Source organism: Rhinopithecus roxellana, chromosome 4 (assembly GCF_007565055.1).
Source record: "Rhinopithecus roxellana isolate Shanxi Qingling chromosome 4, ASM756505v1, whole genome shotgun sequence".
Taxonomy (NCBI): domain Eukaryota; kingdom Metazoa; phylum Chordata; class Mammalia; order Primates; family Cercopithecidae; genus Rhinopithecus; species Rhinopithecus roxellana.
The window spans coordinates 134,842,538-134,862,307 of NC_044552.1; the positions used below are offsets into that span (position 1 = coordinate 134,842,538).

General features: G+C 36.7%; 1 protein-coding gene across 1 annotated transcript in view; it reads left to right on the plus strand.

The window, feature by feature from the left end:
• The first annotated feature begins 290 nt into the window (after positions 1-290).
• The window catches only part of VTA1 (vesicle trafficking 1), an 81,557-nt gene continuing 62,077 nt past the window's right edge, over positions 291-19,770 (plus strand). Inside the window, exon 1 of the mRNA XM_010354965.2 lies at positions 291-527. Coding sequence (XP_010353267.1) covers positions 416-527 — 112 coding nt within the window. The 5' untranslated portion in view covers positions 291-415. The remainder of the gene's footprint in view (positions 528-19,770) is intronic.

Sequence of the window (19,770 nt, forward strand, 5' to 3'; positions counted from 1 at the left end):
ATTAATTGGAAGTGGTAATTCCTGAATGACACCAAAGGCTATTCTTGCCTTTACACTTTCTCCTAGTCAACATACATTATTTTCTTGTTTTTCCTTTTCTATCCTTCCTTTTGCCACAAACGAAAAACCAAACAAAAAAGCGAAACAAAAAAAAAAAAACCCTCCCTCCTACCAGCAGAGAGCGCTAGCGCCATGCGCGGCATAGGCGCCAAAATGCTCAGTGTTTTGTGGGCTCTAACCGCCGACAGCCAAACACACTGAAATTGTCCCAGCTGGGGATTCGTAGTTGTCTTGACGACGCTCAGCAACGGAAGAGAGGGCAGGATTTGCTCTGAACGGTTGTGCGCGCTACCGCCCAGGCGGAAGCGGAAGTGTCGGTGGCGCGCGAGTAGGAAGTGGTGAGTTCTGAGTAGAGATGGCCGCGCTTGCACCGCTGCCCCCGCTGCCCGCACAGTTTAAGAGCATACAGCATCATCTGAGGACGGCTCAGGAGCATGACAAGCGGGACCCTGTGGTGGCTTATTACTGTGAGTCTTTTCGAGTAGCCGCGCCCCTCCTTTCCCAGTTGCATTTTAGGGCCCACACACCTCTCCGAGGTTCTTGGGGCATGCCCCGCCCCCCTGGCTTTGAACCTGAGCTTTGACCTCCAGTCTACCCAGGGAACTTCCTGGGTCCCCACCCACTGGCAGTAGGAATCCCAAAGCACTAGGGCGTCCACTGCTTCCCCTATCTTGTGCTTAAATACTCCAGTACTGACTACACGGGCTCTTGAACTGTGAAATACGATCTTCCAAGGTTTTATCTCTGTATGTAACACACAAGAGCCTCCTGTCTCAAATAGGAATCCTGAAAATAAATCGAATTAGGTTTAAAACGAAGGTGAGTGTCCGAAAGAAGTAGTGATGTGGATAAAAGGATGATAGACTAGTTGAAAACATAGTAATAAGTGAAAGTTATTTATGACAGCATGCAAGCCCATTCAAAAACTCAGATGGTTAAATGGGGAGTATCTGCTACTAAATAAGCGGTTGAATTTGACCATTCCCCTTTCCCCACCCATCTGCTCTCTCCTACCATACAGAATTTTTAGTTTTGACTTCTTTGAATAATACTTGCTGTTGAGACCTTTGAAAGCAGTATTTGCACTTTGAGTGTTATACATTTAATTTACAGTTTGGTTAAAAAAAATACATAGGTTAACTCTGCTCAAACTTGCAGTGAGTAAAGGGAGTAGTTCCGGTAATATTGTGTTAACTTTATTTTGTATTCTGTACTCGTTACTGCAAAATAAAACAAGTAACTGAACAACTATAATTCAGAAAATGATTTTTAGAGTTGAGAAGTTGGATATAATGTGTCCTTTGTTGTGTATATTGTAAGGTTAGTTAAAATCTGGTCACTGTTATCTGTACCATACTCCAAATGTACCCTGTTTCTCAAATGTGCAAGGCCCTTTCAGACCTCCCATGTTCCACTCTTGGAATGTGCACCTTTTTCTTGCACTTCGCAAATTCATGATTCAAGATTTAACCCAAATGTCACCTCTTTGTGGGCAACAAATTGAGTATTCTCTGTGCGTTACTTCGTTTTGTTCAAATCTTACAGCATCATTTCCATTATACTTGTTCTTCAGTTTCCTCAAGCAGGGTCCATATTCATTCAGTATGTGTTAATTGAGCTACCTTTGTGTCAAGCATTAGTTGGCGCTGTGACTGCAGTTGCTGCATTTTTGGAGCTTACATACAATGGAGGTAGAGAGTTTCAACAATATAAAGTCTATCATACGTGGAGTGTTAAGAGCTTATGAAGACAAACAGAGCAAGGAAAAGGAACAAGAGTATCAGTAGTAGTGGTGGCAGGGAGTGCAGATGGGATTTCAGTTTCATTGTGGTCAGGGAACACTTCACTGAGTTGACATCTGGGGAAAGAAAAGAGTGAAAGGCATGCCTTGCACCATCTGGGGAAGAGTATTCTCCATAGAGGATATAGATAGTCCCGAGGTAGAGGCTTGCTAGGAGGAGGAGCAAGTAGACCATTGTGACTGGAGTGGATGAGGTTTAGGAATGATGGGATAAGGACAAAGAATCTCTCTCATCCCTAAAGGAAATTACTGTTCCTGATCCCTGTATTATGTATCTTTGTGACAAACCAGGGACACTTTTTTCATTGTCGTCCTTTCCCTCTAGATGTTTCGAAACCTAATCCAGTTTCCTTTATTTAAAAATAAAACAGAACGTCTCACCATGACATTCCCTAAAGTTGCAGCTCTGCCTTTCCAGCCTCATAGGTAAGCTTGAAATAGTTGTCTGTAAGTTAGCTTTACGCCTTTACCTTGTAGAGCCTTTCATCCTGTGCAGTCTGGTTTTCATGCCCAGTATTTCACTGAAACTGCTCTCATCAGGCTTACGAAGAAATATTTTTATTGCTCAGGTGACACTTAACAATTTTAGTTATGAAATGTGCATGTGAAAGCATATATAATGTGCAGACAGTTTAAGGAATAATAAAATGAACACCAATATGCCCACCACATTTGATTTATTAAACTTTTTAATTTTTGACAGTCTGGTGAGTGTGAAATGGTAGTGTCTCATTGGAGCAAAATTTGCAATTCTCTTAGTCTTAATGAGGTTTAGCATCTTTTCATATGTTAATTAACCATTTGTGATTCGCTTTTGAAATGCTTGTTTATTACTTTTGCCCATTTATCTGTCACAGTCTTGTCTTAATAATGTTAGATGTTAATCATTTGTTATATGTGTTGTAAATATCTTCTCCCATTTCAGTTTCATTTTTCACTCTATGAAGACCTTTGATGTTCCAAAGTTCTTAATTTAAAAATGTTATCAATGTATGAATCTCTTAGGACTTAACCTTCTGATTTTATAAGCTTTAATTTCTTTTTGTGTATTTGTTTGGGACTTTGGCATTCTAAATCTGTAGATGGGTGTTTTTAATCAATCTTGGAAAATTTTCTCTACTATTATTTGTTCAAATGTTGCTTCTATTTCTATTCTTGTGAAAGTTTGATTAGACATGTTTTGCACTTCTCCCATTTAACTTCCTTGTCTTTTGATTCTGTAATTTTTTTTTATCTCTTTGTTTTTCTGTGCTGCATTCTGTGTAATTTCTTGAGGTCTATCTTCACCTCCCTGTGTATTATTGTTTAACCCTTTTATTGAATTTCTACTTTAATTTTTTATTTGAGTGCTGTCTTTTTGTTTTCATATTGACCTGCTCATTTCTGATAGTTTCTTGTTACTGATGTTTTTAAACACTCTATTTCTTTGAACACTTTAAATATATCGATTTATATTTGCTCTTTGATAACATCTGTAGCTGCTGTATTTGTGGGTCTGATTCTGCTTTTCAACAGAACACTGCTCATGGTGACTTCTTTCCTTACAATTGTGGGCTAGTCGGGCTAGACCAGCACTCTTCAAACTGGAGTAGGCAAATAATTCCAAAGGAATCAATTTTCCTTTCTTGACTTCCATTGTTTTCCTTCCAAAAACTGATCTTGACAAAGCTCCTGTGATCAGGGTAGCAAAGTAGTATATAACATGCTGCTTATCTTTTCCTCATCCTGTTCACAGTTGTCTTTCTCCCACTTTAATGGAGAACAGCATACTCTCAGGCATCCTGAGTGTTTTTATGTTGTATTGCCTTGAAAGAGAAGGTGGAAAATCCTCCAAGGTGTCCAGACAAAAGAGGCAATTCAAATTACCGGTGTCAGTGAAGCCTCCATTAATTAAGGCATTGGATAGACCTTCCTATCTTTCCTGGTCTTACATTGAAGAAAACCAGCCAGAGCAAAGAATAAATACTTCATTCGAGAGTTCAACACCAGCCTGACCAACATGGAGAAACCCCGCCTCTACTAAAAATACAAAATTAGCCGGGTGTGGTGGCGCGTGCCTGTAATCCTAGCTACGTGGGAGGCTGAGGCAGGAGAATCACTTGAACCCGGGAGGCAGAGGTCGCAGTGAGCCGAAATCATGCCATTGCACTACAGCCTGGGCAACAAGAGCGAAACTCCGTCTCAAAAAAAAAAAAAAAAATGCTAAGCATGAAAGTTTCCAAAGAGCATTCTAATTTGGGGGAAAGGGGGTAAGGGCGTGGAACTTTATATAAGGGGGATGCTGGGAGTCACCTGGAGTTGTATATGGGGGATACAGGGAGTCACCTGGAGTTGTATATGGGGGATGCAGGGAGTCACCTGGAGTTTGTCTCTTTTCAGGAGCAGTGGGTCAGTGGATCTCAGAAGAGGGAGGAGTTATTCTGGGATATTAGCAGCCATTGTTAGGTCATTTGGATTTTATCAGGAGGGTGAGGAGTAACAGTTTGGGGCCAAGGTCATGTGCAAGAAGATGTGAGGAAGATTAGCTGTAGGGACAGGGACATGGAGGGACCACAGTGGGAAATCTCAGACTTTCAGAGTCTCTTACATTTATACATATATCTGTTAAGGGTAATGCCTCATGTTAAAAACGGTCCTGTGTTGCAGTATTCTGAATTCTCAAAATGATAAAAATTTTCATGAGTTGACCTTACCGCCTCATTCTGCATGCCTTTTAAAGAATACCATTCTTGAGTTGAGAGCAAAACCAAGAACAAAGGAGAAATACTGAAGGTGAGAGTACCTTGTTTCATCCAAGCAAGCTCCTGCAAGGCTCTGCAGCTTATTGCTATTTTAGAATTAGAATTCAGAAATAAAATGGGGACATGAATTTACATTCCAACTGGAATATTAAGTTGTATTTCTCTGAAAAAGTAACTCTTACTTGGCTGATTGGTTTGGCGCTAGCAACTGACAGTGCCTTTTAAACAGTATGGTAGACATTCTCTTTAAACTAAATAAGCTAAAATCTTCAGCTCTGAGTTTTTTTGTTTTGTTTTGTTCTTCTGGAAATACATTTAAAACAGGTTGGCCAGGCGCGGTGGCTCACGCCTATAATCCCAGCACTTTGGGAGACCGAGGTGGGTGGTTCACCCAAGGTCAGGAGTTCAAGATCAGCCTGGCCAACATGGTGAAACCCCGTTTCTACTAAAAATACAGTAATTAGCTGGGCGTGGTGCAGGTGCCTGTAATCCCAGCTACTACGGAGGCTGAGGTGGGAGAATCTCTTGAACCCGGAGGTGGAGGTTGCAGTGAGCTGAGATTGTGCCATTGTACTCCAGCCTGGGGAACAAGAGCAAGATTTCATCTCAAAAAAATAAATAAATAAATAAATAAATAGAATAAAGAGAAGGAGAAAGAAGAAAATCACCGATAAGATTAAACCTTATTTGTTACAATTTTTATTTTATTTTTGTTTTTTTATTTTTATTTTTTTTTTTTTGCTGAGGGACGTTGGAACAAATATTTCAAGTTTTCCCAATCTTTTCTGCGTCCTGCAATGAATAAGAAGGCTCTGATTGAAAGAAGATGATGAAACTTTGTAATATATTTTTGCATACCTCACAGGAATTAAGAAAATGAGTAATGGTGGGGTAAAAAACCCTTTTTAATTTTTAAACAAATTTTAAAATCGGCCTAATTTGTCAGCTTATAAATTATTTAAAATATTTGATGATAGATGATTATATGGTTTTTAGCCTATAACCCAGAAATAATTTAAAGAATTTGGTGATTTTGGCTGGGCGCGGTGGCTCAAGCCTGTAATCCCAGCACTTTGGGAGGCCAAGACGGGCGGATCACGAGGTCAGGAGATCAAGATTATCCTGGCTAACACGGTGAAACCCCGTCTCTACTAAAAAAAGTACAAAAAACTAGCTGGGCGTGGTGGCAGGTGCCTGTAGTCCCAGCTACTCAGGAGGCTGAGGCAGGAGAATGGTGTAAACTTGAGAGGCGGAGCTTGCAGTGAGCCCGAGATCGCGCCACTGCACTCCAGCCTGGGTGACAGAGCGAGACACCGTCTCAAAAAAAAAAAAAAAAAAAAAAAAGATTTTGGTGATTTTGCTGTGTAACGTCGGAAAAACTGGGATTTCGGGGGGATTATTTTTTGTGAATTTAATTTATAAAAATAACAATAGAACCCCAATAGTCTCCTCTTCCTCATGATGGGAGTAAATAATATTAATACATAAATATTTGATTTAATTCATTATAAGCTGTATTGCCAATAAAATTTTACTTTTTATATTTAATGATTATTGAAATGTGTGTTATTTTTGTTGTTTTGATAATTATGTATTATAACAATTGCAGACTCAATTTTGGAAGAAGATTTTAACACCTAGCACCTTATTTCACAGGAAATTTTGTAAAAATTTAAATTTCAATTTTCAATCTTTTGTTGCAGATAAATGTGTTATGTTAATCAAGTAAAAATTTGAGCATACAAATCTGTTCCTTTAACATGAAATTCTGTAGGCTAAGTAAATGGAAATACGGGTTAAAAGAAGAAAATAGTGTAAAATTTCTGACTCTTTAAAAAGAACTTTTTGTATTTTAAAACATGATAAATATCAAGTTGCTATGATATTTTAGTTTGAAAGGTATAACTTTTGTCAACATTTGATGAAGTATAGAAATCATATTTTTTGTACCTGTGAAACCTTCTTGTGAAAAGATGTAGACATCAACTTACAAACGTGTTAAGGGATCCATTTCTATACTCTCAGAGCATATAATAATTTTATAAATTCCTAGAACAAGGGAACTTTTTTTTTGTGTGAGAAAAAAATTCAAGATTTTTTTGCTGAACTACTTGCTGATTCATAAAAGCTCCATGGGCTATGTGCTACCCTCTGCCAGGAATCCTTCTGCATTCCTATTAATTTGACTAACTTTCTGACTCAGTACAAATTTTACTTCCTACAGATTATTTTTCATGACCTCTTAAAGATGATCTAGGAATTGTTCCTGTGTGCCCCTCATCACATGTGTTATAATATAAACATCTGTTTATCTTTCAATCTTGATTCTCCTGGAGGACAGGGATTATCTTTTTCTTTTTTTACCAGCTGACACATAAATAGAATTTATAAATTCTTAATGAATGCCTCCTCTCTAAATATTATGAATAGTCTACTAAAATGTAAACTGTATGAGAGCAAGAGTATGTCTTACGATGATCATTGAATTTCCAAGTCCTAATATAGTATCCAAGACATGATAGATAACCTGTAAAACTTACCTGTTGATTGAATAAATGAACTATACAGTAATTCACAGCTTTTTTTTTTTTTAATGTTCTACCACAAATCAATGACAAAACATAATGGAAACAATCCCAGTACTCTGTCTTAACTCATTACCTTACTATGTTTATAGTAAATTTTTGATTGAGTCATAGGTCATTATCATATGATTTACACCTTGTGCCCTCTCCTTTCTAGTATTTTTATCATTTCCAAAAATGATTCACTTCTGGCCTTAATGGGAATTTTCTAGTGTTTTATCACTTTTTAAAATTACCTTAATATTCCTACATTTCGAAGTTGTTTGGTCTTGTTTTCTTTTAAAATCAGGAATGAATGTTGAAATAATGTATATCAAATTACTTTTGGCCATTTTTTTTACTGTAATCTTTACTTTTTAATGTAGTTAATGTTTTTAACTTTTTAATGTAGTAAGTAGCAAAATTGTAAATTTTCTCATATTTGAAACATCCCTCCATTTCTGGAAAGAATCCCATTAGTTTTTGCATTTTTTTTTTAATTAAAGTTTTTCTTTTGAAATAGTTGTAGGTCCACATGCAGCGCACGTAGTTGTAAGAAATATTGTGGAGAGATTCTGTGTACCCTTTACCCAATGTCCCCCAATGATAATATCTTAAAAAACTAATAGTATATCCTAAGTAAAATATTGACATTGGTACAATTCACTGGTTTATTCAGGCTTCCTCAGTTTTACATGTATTTGTGTGTCTGTGTGTGTGTGTGTGTGTGTGTGTATTTAGTTCTAAACAGCTTTGTCAGGTGTTGATTCCTGTACCCATTACCATATTCAAGATAAAGAATAGTTAAGAATTCCTCTTGTAGCCCTTTTATTAATATAACCTACCTTCTCCCTTTCGCTACCTCACCCCCATCCCCTGGTAGCCAGTAGCTAGTTGTCCATTTCTAAAATTTTATCATTTAAAATGTGCTGTTGGCTTTTTTCATTTGGCATACTCTCTGGAGATTTATCCAAGTTTATTCCTTTTTTAATGCTCAGTAGAATTTCATGGTATGTGTGTACTATAGTGTAACAGTTCAATCATTGAAGACATTTAATTTGTTTTCAATTTGTGACAATTATGAATAAAGTGAATATAATCACATATAGTTTTTGTGCAGCCCTAGTTTCCATTTCCCTGGGATAAATGCCCAAAAATGCAATTGCTAGATCATATGGTAATTGCATGTTTAGTTTCATAAGAAACTGTCAAACTGTTTTCCAGAGCAGCTGTACCATTTTACACTCTTATTGGCAACACATGCATGATAAGTGATCCAGTTTCTCTTCATTCTCACCAGCATTTTGTGTCACTGTTTTTAATTTTACTGTTAATAGGTACAGTGATACCTCACTGTGGTTTTAATTTTTCTTTCCCTGATAGCTGATAAAGTTGAAAACTTCTTCGTGTGCTTATTTACCATATGGATATCATCTTCAGTAAAATGTCTGCATGTCTTTGCTCATTATTGTTGTTTGAGAGTTCTTACTATATTGTAGTTATGTTATCATTTTGAGATTTTTAGTAACAATGTTACTCTGGTTTCTTAGATATTGTTGAGAAAATTATTCTTTTATTTTTTTTTTCTCAAATGTGAGTTGGGTTAAAAAGGCAGCAGATTTATCGCTTTTTTTAGATTTAAAAAAAGTCATTGATTCAACACAGCTTTGCACTTTTGGGGGAAGTTACATTTCTCAATTTCTTCCATTAGAAAAATATTTTCCTCTTGAGCCATTGTTGATATAGTAGAGTTTTCTAGGAAATTTTTCATTTCTACTGTATTTTGAAATTTATTAGCTGAAAGTTAAAAACTTAATCTTTCTTTTCTTATTTCATATGTCTCATAATCAACCAATCATAAAAGTTTTAAAATTGTTTTTATTTTCTCATTTTCTCTGTTACTATATCCATACCTTAGACATTCTAAGCTAATGTCATAGCTTCCCAGTTTTTGCTTCAAACGTGTAATCCCTGTTGCCACTAGAATGATATGCTTCTAATGCTTAGTGAAAATAACACGGAGTAAATGATGGAGTGGACTGTGAACATTTAGAAATTGTGTGTGACACAGGCAGTACAAATTAACAAGTACTGTATCAGGAAAAAACATTTCCAGTAGATGAGCGACAAAGAGCGAATATCCCTGATACATATATCAGCTTATAAATATCCCTTAAAAATAAAAAAGATCCCCATAGATTAAAAATAGGTGCATACAATTACTGAAGGAGGGAATACTAATCATTAGCATTCATCCTAGTTAGTAATAAATGTAAATTAAAATGGAATAACAATTTTTGTAAAAATATGACTCAGTACAAATGAGTATGTGGTCAAATCCTTGCTGTCATGGTTGTGTGATTGGTACAAAGTTTGGAAAACATTTGGCAAAATGTAAAGTATCTAATTCAGTAATTCCAATTTGGGGAAACGTGTTCAGGAAATAACCATACATTTAGTAAGAAATTTCCTGAATGATTATTTATACATTTGTGATAAGCTCAAAATATCCTAAAATACATATCATTATGGAAATGGCTAAGTAAATTATGTTATATCTGCTACATAGAAAGTAATGTAATTGTTTAAACATTACAAAGCATCTTTTATAACATGGGGGGAAGTTTACATGAAAGTGTAGGATATGGAGTTATTATACACGCAGTTCCATATGTCTATCTGAAGAAATCTTTGTCTTCAGTGACCCCCTCATGATTTGAGTTCTGAATCACCTTTTGTAGTTTTACAAATTAATTTCACTTTGCTACTAAAACATTAGGCACTTTGTGTTGTCTCCAAGCCTTTTAACATTCTATTTCTCTGCCTTGATACCTCTTCTCTTCCCCACTACACTCACTAGATTTTTATCCTTTGGCTACTAGCTTGAATGTCACTTTCTCTGGGAGGCCTTTTCTTAAGTCTCCTGGTTTTAAGGTGTTTCTTTTTGTTCTTTGTACCTTGGTGTAGCTTTACCATAATTGGTTTTTCATTTGCTTGTCTTTCTTCTAGACTGTAAACTGAGGAAGGCTTACACTCTGCTCCAGTCTTTATTCATTTACTCTGCCTGGTAGTGCTAGGCCACTGGAGATATTTACATATTAAAGAACAGGTGCTCAAAAAATGTTAGCCAAATTGACCTGAATTTTAAGGCAGTTGTGATCCCTAGAGGGAAGTGTAGCCATATAGTTGTCACCTAATAAGGAAGGCAAACAACTAGCCTTCCTGTAGCTGATTGGCATTTTAACAGTGCTTTCTTTCAGGATGTCGGATTTGATCCTCACAATCTTTCTAGTCCTTCCGTTACTAAGTGATTGAACCAGGACCTGAATAACTGAAGTCAGATAAAAAAAGAAAAAAAAGGTTAAATGAAAAATTGTTGGTAGTAGCTAGTAATTAGAGAACCAGTTATTGAGTGAGCCACAGAGTAACTGAGGGGAAAGGGAATAGTACAATCCATGACAAAAGAAAAAGGCAAAAAAACCAGTGAAATAATCTGGGAGATTCCCTAAGTGGAGAGTGGAAAATGAAGGAGATGCTTTCTCTTAACAGTATGTCTCTGAGCTCCATCTCTTTATTTTTCTTTAATGATGCCAGAAAATATTTGAATCTGTACTGAAAGTGGGTACTCTTACATGAATATTTTGATTCTGCCCGGTTTGGTACTGTGGATAAAGCTAAACTCGGAAAGAACTTTCCCCTTCCTTTTTCATTTTGCCATGAGTAAATGTATAAAATTTCAAGTTTCAATTTTTAAAGCTTCCTCTAGGGGGTGACATTGTAAAGTTAGTAAACAGTTCGGTGAAAGTATCTACAGTCTCAAGAGTCTTCATTTGTTTATATCATCAGAAAATTAAATATAGTACGGTTGTTCAGGAAGCTGTATGTATGTATAAATAGTTATTTCAGTTCTGAGATGTTACAGGACATTCAAGTAGAAAATATTAATTTAGTGTAAATGATAAATAATAATGGATTTCTTTATTGATAGATGGTAAACTACATGGATATTAGCATTAATAACTTGCTCATGCCTGTAATCCTAGCACTGTGGGAGGCCCAGGTGGGCGGATCACGAGGTCAGAAGTTCAAGACCAGCCTGGCCAATATGGTGAAACCCTATCTCTACTAAAAATACAAAAATTAGCCAGGCATGGTAGCGTGCGCCTGTAGTCCCACCTACTCGGGAGGCTAAGGCAGAAGAATCGCTTGAACCCAGGAGGCAGAGGTTGCAGTGAGCCGAGATTGTGCCACTGCACTCCAGCCTGGTGAGAGAACGAGACTCCATCTCAAAAAAAAAGAACTTGCCTTTTATTATTTTTTGTTGTGGTTAATCACATAGAAATTGGATTTTAAATTCATTCAGACAAATTTAACTAAACCAATAAAGAGAAGCAGTTCCTTTCAGTCTTTGCTGGTTCCTGAATGATAAACTAGAGTCTATAGTCTTATTGCTTGAGTACTCACTTTTTTTTAATTAATAAGCTTTCTCAGGGTACTTGACTGCAGCAAAGACAATAAACACACAGAATGTTGGACTGCTGATTTATCCATTAGCCTTCCATTCCTCTTATGTTTGTTTTGTGAACATACATGCAAACATGAATTTTATTTTTTTAAATTGTCATTTAATACTTTCCTTTTTGAGTAATGTCAACTCATTTTACATCTCTTTAGAAAAAAACATAAAGTCAAAGGGGCTATGGAGTCAAATAACACATTCTTAACTTTCATTTCTTTTTTGGCATTCATAGAAGTTTAAGCATCTTTGATAAGGTTTGTCTTCTATGACAATTGCATTTGGTTGTTCAACGTGGAAGCTTATATACTCTTGAACAGTCAAGGATTATATATAGTAGGTTTCAATAACCATGCTTGATATAAGTTCCTACTTTCACTGAAATTCTTCATTGGGCTGTTACATTTACATTTTTTATGTTTTTTTATATTTATTTTTCTGTGGCTTGTCAGGTTTTTATGTTTCTACTATTTGGGTTGTTTTTTTTTTTTTTTTTTTTTTTAACCTCAATTTATTATTATTTCTATTTGGTGACACTGTTAACATCTTGGAGGAACAATTTGTTGTCAGGGCTGCCCAGTACATTTCAGGATACTGTTTTAAATGGTAGTAGTACCCCCAGACATTGCATTTTAAAATGGAAGGAAAAAAAAAAAAGCCTCCACACTTTTTTAGCTCCCCCAAGAGCCAGTATAATTGAAAATCTAAATTCCCATCAGTATGGAAAGTTTATATTATGTAACTGTTAAAAATATGTGGAGTTACATTTATCACAAAAGATGCCATAACCTACAGCATAATGTAAAAATGAAGGGTACAAACAAATTACATGTTGCCATGTATGTAAAATTTGTGGTTATATAAAATTTTATGTATGTGTATGAAGAGAGACGTCTTGCTGGATGCAGGGTACAATGACTCTGGAGCCAGACTGCGCCTGAGTCAAATCCTAACCTACCGTTTATGGCCCCCCATGACCTTATGAGCTTCAGGTTTTTTATTAATATACTCAGGATAATAGTAAGATCAACTTCACAAACATTTTTGGTGGATTAATCAATTTTTCTATTTTTATATGACTAAATGAGTACGTGATCCATGGTGATTACTCATTTAATATTAGTTATTGTCAAGTTATTACTCCAGTTCACTGGGATCTTGTCGATAGTATATTGCTAGGTCTTATGTTTTTATCCATTATGCAACCTCTACCTTTTAATTGCAATGTTTAAAACATTTATAATTAATGTAATAAGTATGTTTGGTTTTAAGTCTTGCTGTTGGTTTTCTATGTCTCATTTGTTGTTTGTTTCTTCTTTCTCCTTTTTCTGCCTTTTTGATAATTGAAATTCTCTTAGAATTCCATCGTAGCTCCACTGTGGAGTTACTAGATATTCCTATTTTATTTTTTAGTGGTTGCTCTAGAATGCTTACAATAGCTTATCATAGTCTACTGTCTCATACCACTTAGCATATAAATAAGGAAAGATCTTTACTGTCTTTTCCCCCTCATGTCCTTTGCCTATAGTTGTCATACATTGTATTTATACTTATACCGTAAACCTTATGTATGTTTTTAACTCTTCTCTTTTAAAGAAATTTATAAAATGTAAAAATAAAAATTTTTATATTTTATGACATACATATGATTTTCAGTACTCATCAAGATCCAAGTTTTAAATCTCGTATTGGTTGAGCGTGGTGGCTCATGCCTGTAATCTCAAAACTTTGGTAAGTGGATCACGTGAGCTCAGGAGTTCAAGACCAGCCTGGGCAACGTGGTGAAAACCTGTCTCTACCAAAAATACAAAAAGAAATTACCCCGATGGGTGGCTTGCGCCTGTAGTCTCAGCTACTTGGGAGGCTGAGGTGGAAGGATCGTCTGCACCCAGGAGGTGGAGGTTGCAGTGAGCTGAGATTGTGCCACTGCACTCCAACCTGGGCAAAGAGCGAGACCCCATCTTAAAAATTATATAAACTACTTTGGGTAGTTTATATTGCAGTGTTCCAGAGTTTACTACTCTTTTCTTTTTTGGTGTCTGTACTATTAGTCCTACCCACTGAATTTTTCAATTCAGGTATTATTATTATTATTATTACTATTATTATTATTATTTGAGACAAAGTCTCGCTCTGTTGCCAGGCTGGAATGCAGTGATGTGATCTTGGCTCACTGCAGCCTCTGCCTCCTGGGCTCGAGCCATTCTCCTGCTGCAGCCTCCTGAGTATCTGGGACTACAGACACGCACCACCATGCCCAGCTAATTTTTGTATTTTTAGTAGAGACGGGGTTTCACTGTGTTGGCCAGGATGGTCTCGATCTCTTGACCTCATGATCTGCCTGCCTCAGCCTCCCAAAGTACTGGGATTATAAGCATGAGCCACCACACCTGGCCCAGATATTATATATATATTTTGTTTGTTTGTTTTGAGACGGAGTCTCGCTCTGTCACCCCAGGCTGGAGTGCAGCGGCGCCTCTCTGCTCACTGCAAGCTCTGCCTCCCGGGTTCATGCCATTCTCCTGCCTCAGTCTCCTGAGTAGCTAGGACTACAGGCGCCTGTCTCCACGCCCGGCTTATTTTTTTGTATTTGTAGTAGAGACAGAGTTTCACCATGTTAGCCAGGGTGATCTCGATCTCCTGACCTCGTGACCCACCTGCCTCGGCCTCCCAAAGTGCTGGGATTACAGACATGAGTCACTGCGCCCTGCTGGTATTATAGTTTTTACCTCTAGAAGTTTCATTTGGATTTCTTTGTGTATGTTCCATTTCTCCTTTCTATTCATTGTTTTCTTAAAATTCTTTCTATAGTTCTCTAGTATGTTAATGTCATTATCTCCTGTTTTTATTATTTTGTCATTGTTTGATCTGTTCATACTGTTGGCTTATATTTTTTCTTCTTGTGGATCACATTTTCCTATCTGTTGGCCTCTTCAGTAATTTTTCACTGGCAGTAGGACTTCGTGAATTTTACGTTCTTGAATGTCTGGAGTTTGTGGTCTTTCTTTGAAGGGATTCAATCTGGCCAACAATTAAGTAATTTGGAGTTCAATTTGATTCTTTTGTGTATTGTTTTTTTATTTGTTTTTAGCTTTTTGGGGTAGGTCTAAAGTAGTCTTTGCTCTAGGGAGAGTTTTAACACCACTACCAAAGTATGCCCATCATGGACTTGTTATGCCCAGACCGTTTGTTCCCCGAAGAAGACCACCGGAGTCCAGAGTCAAAGCCAAGCGGCAAGGATCTTTAATGCAAGTTCGAACTTGGTCCCTCCGTTCCACAACATACAAGAGGGCCCAGAACAATGCGTGCGCTTGCTTTTTATAGCTCGAGGTAAACAGGACTTGTCAGGTTACAGAGGAACAAGGCATTTCTCTAGGCTACAGCATTACAATTGGTTTACATTTTAAATTATACTTTTAGCAGCTTTCTTATTGGTTCCTGCGCTTTTACAAACGGTTGTAACCTTATCGGAGATTCTCCAGGTGTTGTTTTTCTTTGAGATATATGGAGGAATGTGTTTGTGTCGGGCCCAGGAAGGGGAGGCATTGCTCAAGGCTGTGATGTGTTTGTGTCGGGCCCAGGAAGTGGAGGCATGTGGGGGGATGTGATGTGCTCAAGGCTGTGATGTGTTGAGGAATGTGTTCTTTCAGACTGTCTACTGAATACCCAGTGTAACACATAGGACTCTTCACTCTCTCTTGTTGGAACTTGAATGCGTTCTAGCCCTGTGTGTGCATTGGGAACAGTTCAGCTTATTGAACAGGTTTTGTTCATTCTTTGGCCTTGAGGAGCTTCCCCCTGCACGCCACATGTTAGTATTCAGCTGAGTCTCCAGGTTACCCTTATTCAGGTTTCTGGGTTTTTTCCTGCATAGCTCCCTTCTCTTTAGAACTCTACCCCTTAATGTACAACTGCCTCAGTCTCCCTGAATTCACTCCAGTGTGTTTTTTCAGCTCAAGAGGACTGTTTTCTGGTTGGGACTCCTCTTCCTGGGTCTTAGTTTGGCATGTGCTTCCAGGCAGAATGCTGGGTTGATCATTGGTGCCACCTCATTTGTTTCCTTTCTCCAGGTATCATGGTCTTCCTCTGTCTTTGTTGTCTGAAAGCTTGTTTCATATATTTTGTCCAGATTTTTTCTGTTTACACTGGGATGATAACCATAGTTACTTCACTAAGGCCAGAAGTAGAATCCGTGTTCTCATTTTAATAATCAGATCATCACTTAGTGTTTGCTATGTGTCAGCACAACGCTAATATTCAGAATCCCAGTGATTATCTGTTTATTCTTTGGACAATGAAAAAGCCAGGTATTCTTACCCTATACTTTGATTTTCATTACATCATTTAATAGGAAATCAGGAGTGACTTTTTCTTAAAATCACTGTTATGATAGGAGTTCCAAAAGTTATCTATTTAATGAAGGGACGAGAGAAGTAAGTATTCTTCATTAGCAGGCATTCATTCATGTTTCCTTCCTTTTTCCTTTTTTTTATTTTTGGTCAAATAGTGTGCCTAAATTATTTAATTTGGAAAGTAGTTGGATATATTTTGTATAAAAACTGTGTAATAATCATTGATTCAGAAAGCCCTTCACAAAGGATAATACTAACTGAAGGGGTGGCCTGCCCCTCCACACTTGTGGGTGTTTCTCGTTAGGTGGAACGAGAGACTTGAGAAAAGGAATAAGACACAGAGACAAAGTATAGAGAAAGAAAAGCAGGGCCCAGGGGACCGGTGCTGTGCTTACAGAGGACCCACACTGGCACCAGCCTCTGAGTTCCCTTAGTATTTATTGATAATTATCTTTACCATCAAAAAGATAAGGGAGTGGCTGGACAATAGGATCATTGTAGGGAGGAAATCAGCAGTAAGACATATGACCAAAAATCCTTGTAACATGAATAAGTTTAAAGGAAAATGCTGTGCCTTGAGATGCATATGCGAACATCTCCATAAACCTTTTAGCAGTATTGCTCCAGCAAGCCCCACCTTATTCCTAAAGGCAGTTTTCTCCTTGCTCAGTAAACAAAGCACACAATGGGTTTTACCGGGAGATGTTCCATTGCCCAGGGACGGGCAGGATTTTTAACCAGCAAGCTGCCTTCAGGTACTTGTTTAACAAAGACACATCCTGCACAGCCCAATATCCATTAAACCTTGAGTCACCACAGCGCATATTTCTTGCAAGGACAAGGTTGGGGGTAGGGTCACAGATTAACAGCATTTCAAATACAGAACTAAATGGAGTCTCTTATGTCTACTTCCTTCTATATAGACACAGTAACAGGCTGATCTCTCCTTCTTTTCCCCACACTAACCATATAGAAGAGATCTGAAATATACTTAGGAAGAGAATAAGATTCAGTTCTATTTTTTGGAATAAAATTTGCTTTTATGTATCAGTATGTATTCTATTGAGTGCCACAGTTTTTAACCTATCAAAGCCTCACTCCTCACAGTTGCTTTTATATCTTTTTGCATGTGTTTTTATTATGCATATTTCATAGTTTTATGTCCTTATGGATAAGCAAGGATGTGTCAGAATGTTAATGTTCAAATTCTGAGGAACTCTGGATTACACATACTTTCAGAATTAGTAAATGTTTGTTTTCTAAATGTCTCACATTAAAGTCATGTTGGAAAGTATTTAATCCTTTTGCAAATATGCTTCATTACTCAAATATAATATTTATTCATAAAAATAAACATTTCCTTGATGAAATAAATCAAATATATTTTCGTATACATGATTTTAGCTACATGTTTATTTGTTCTGTTTTTGTAGGTATTTTCCATGTTAGACATTAATTTTTCATCATATTGCTGCTGCTAGAATGAATTACTTGTCTCAGAGTTCTTTATGAAAGAGATCCTTTTTTCATCCCTGTGGCAAAAAGATGTTTTAGTGTACTTAAACTGAGTTTTCTTAAGTGAATTCAAGGAATTTTCCTTTTTATTAATAGTAGAAAATGTATCTTATGGTAAATTTTTTGTACTTAAGAATTCTTTGCAACATAACCTATTTAGAAATATAAAAGCCAGGCCAATTTTTGTCCTAAATCTTTTAATGCTGAGAGGATCCAATTCTTCAATTAAAGGTATTACCATATAATAACGTCCTTGCAATTGCAACGACTAAATATGCACACAAACTAAGAAAGAAATGAATGTAGGCCAGGCTTATTAAACTATATTATTATTATACTGTGTTTAACTATTAGTTATTTGGATTAGGTTAACTTCAAAAGGACAAGAAGTAGAAATTTTGTTTATATTTGTATGTGCTATATTAATTATCTGCATGTTTGCTTAATGGTTACATCCTGAAATGGCTGTCACTAAAGCCAAGGACAGTCTTAGGAATCAACCTTATTTCTTTACTGACTGGGTTGTTCTCTATATTTCTTCCCAAAATTGATCTATCAAGTAGCTAACTCTGCTCCATGAATGGTAGGCCTCACATAGTGTTCACTACTGTGGTTAAAGAAAAAAAAAAGAGAGAGAAAGACCTGTAGGGAGATGACACTGTCGGTACCATCCTTCAAATTAATCATTTTTTTATGTTGGTCAGTGCACATTTAGATCATGAGTAATTACCTAATGTATATGTATGTTTGGGTAAGACGGTTGTCTTAGAGATTAAAGTGCATTTGAAATAGTCAATTGGGATGTTGGGAAAGCAAGTATCAAGCCTATTTGAGATTGATAATTATGATATTTGTAATGAAGACAATCTGTCATCAGTCTCTGCTACTTGGATGCGGGTACAGAGAAAGAGGATAGTTGGGTTTATATATGAGTATGCTTTTGCCAGAGGGATGTAATAAAAAAATTTAGAGGTAGAAGGAGATAATAAAATAAAGTTATTAAAATGTAACATCAAAGCTAGTTGCAGAGAGAAGTTAAAGGAGAGACGACTGATGGTAATGAAGAAGTAGTAAGAAGCCAATGAACTGGAAACCTGTAGTAATGCGCATAGTTGAATGTTGGAAGAAGAGATTATGTTTAGAGAGTGGGTGCTTGATGTATTGATTTTGGCAGAGGTTTGAGATGGCAATTTAATTATAGAATGACCACTGAGTGAAAGAGAGCACATACAATTATTGGAGGTCAAGGGTCAATAAGAATTGTGAATATGGGCTGTGTTTACATTTGAATTTGATTTACTCTCTTATTGCAGAAAATCCAAAATAACAATGGGTAAGTAAAATAAGGATTTACTCTGTATTTTAAAGAAAGTCTGATGTTGGCAGTACCCTGTGCTAGTGTACCAATTCCAGTAAGTCATCAGGGACCCCAGCTGATTCCAGTTTCAGGTCTACCAGCCAGCACATGGTTACCATTTTCAAGGTTGCTTTGTAGCCCAAGATAGGTACTAGGGCTTCAGTCATCTAGTATTTATATTCTAGGTAGTAGGGAACAAAAAAGGGAGAGGGTCTGCAAGATATTTCCCTGCTGTCGTTCCCCCTTTTGTGGAGACATTACAACAGTCTTTCCTAACTATTTCTGGGTACATAATATTAGTGTTGGTTACATGGCCATACTTTGCTTTGGAGAGTACTGGGAAATGTACTCTTTGGGCTAGGTACATTACAACTCCTTAGTAATATAGCAGCTTGCCAGTCCTAAGGAGGTATGTGATAGATTTTTTTTTTTTAAGTTACTAAAGAGGACTGCAAATACAGTGATTTCTTCAAGTGATATCTGCTTTTAGTTAAGACAGAGAAGGAGAAGGAATCAGAAAATATAGAGGAGTACGCTGATGAAAAGCAGTGGTTCCATGGGATTTTGGTAGAAGGTATGGGGGTGTGGGGAAGAGGCATGGGCTAGGTTGGGGCAAGAAAACATAGTTCATAGTTGAGAGGAGTAAGGTAAGGATGCCATAAAGCAGCAATTCTCGACCTTTTCATCACCTATCCATATGAGTTAGAAAAAACATTGAACACAAATCTGCAATATGTTATGTAAACTATTTATGAATTACATTTACATATTGATGTACTAATACTGTATTATAAGAGATATGTAAAATATAAATTTTTAAAGAATTAGATAAAGTATCAATAGAAATGCTAATATTTTATTTTT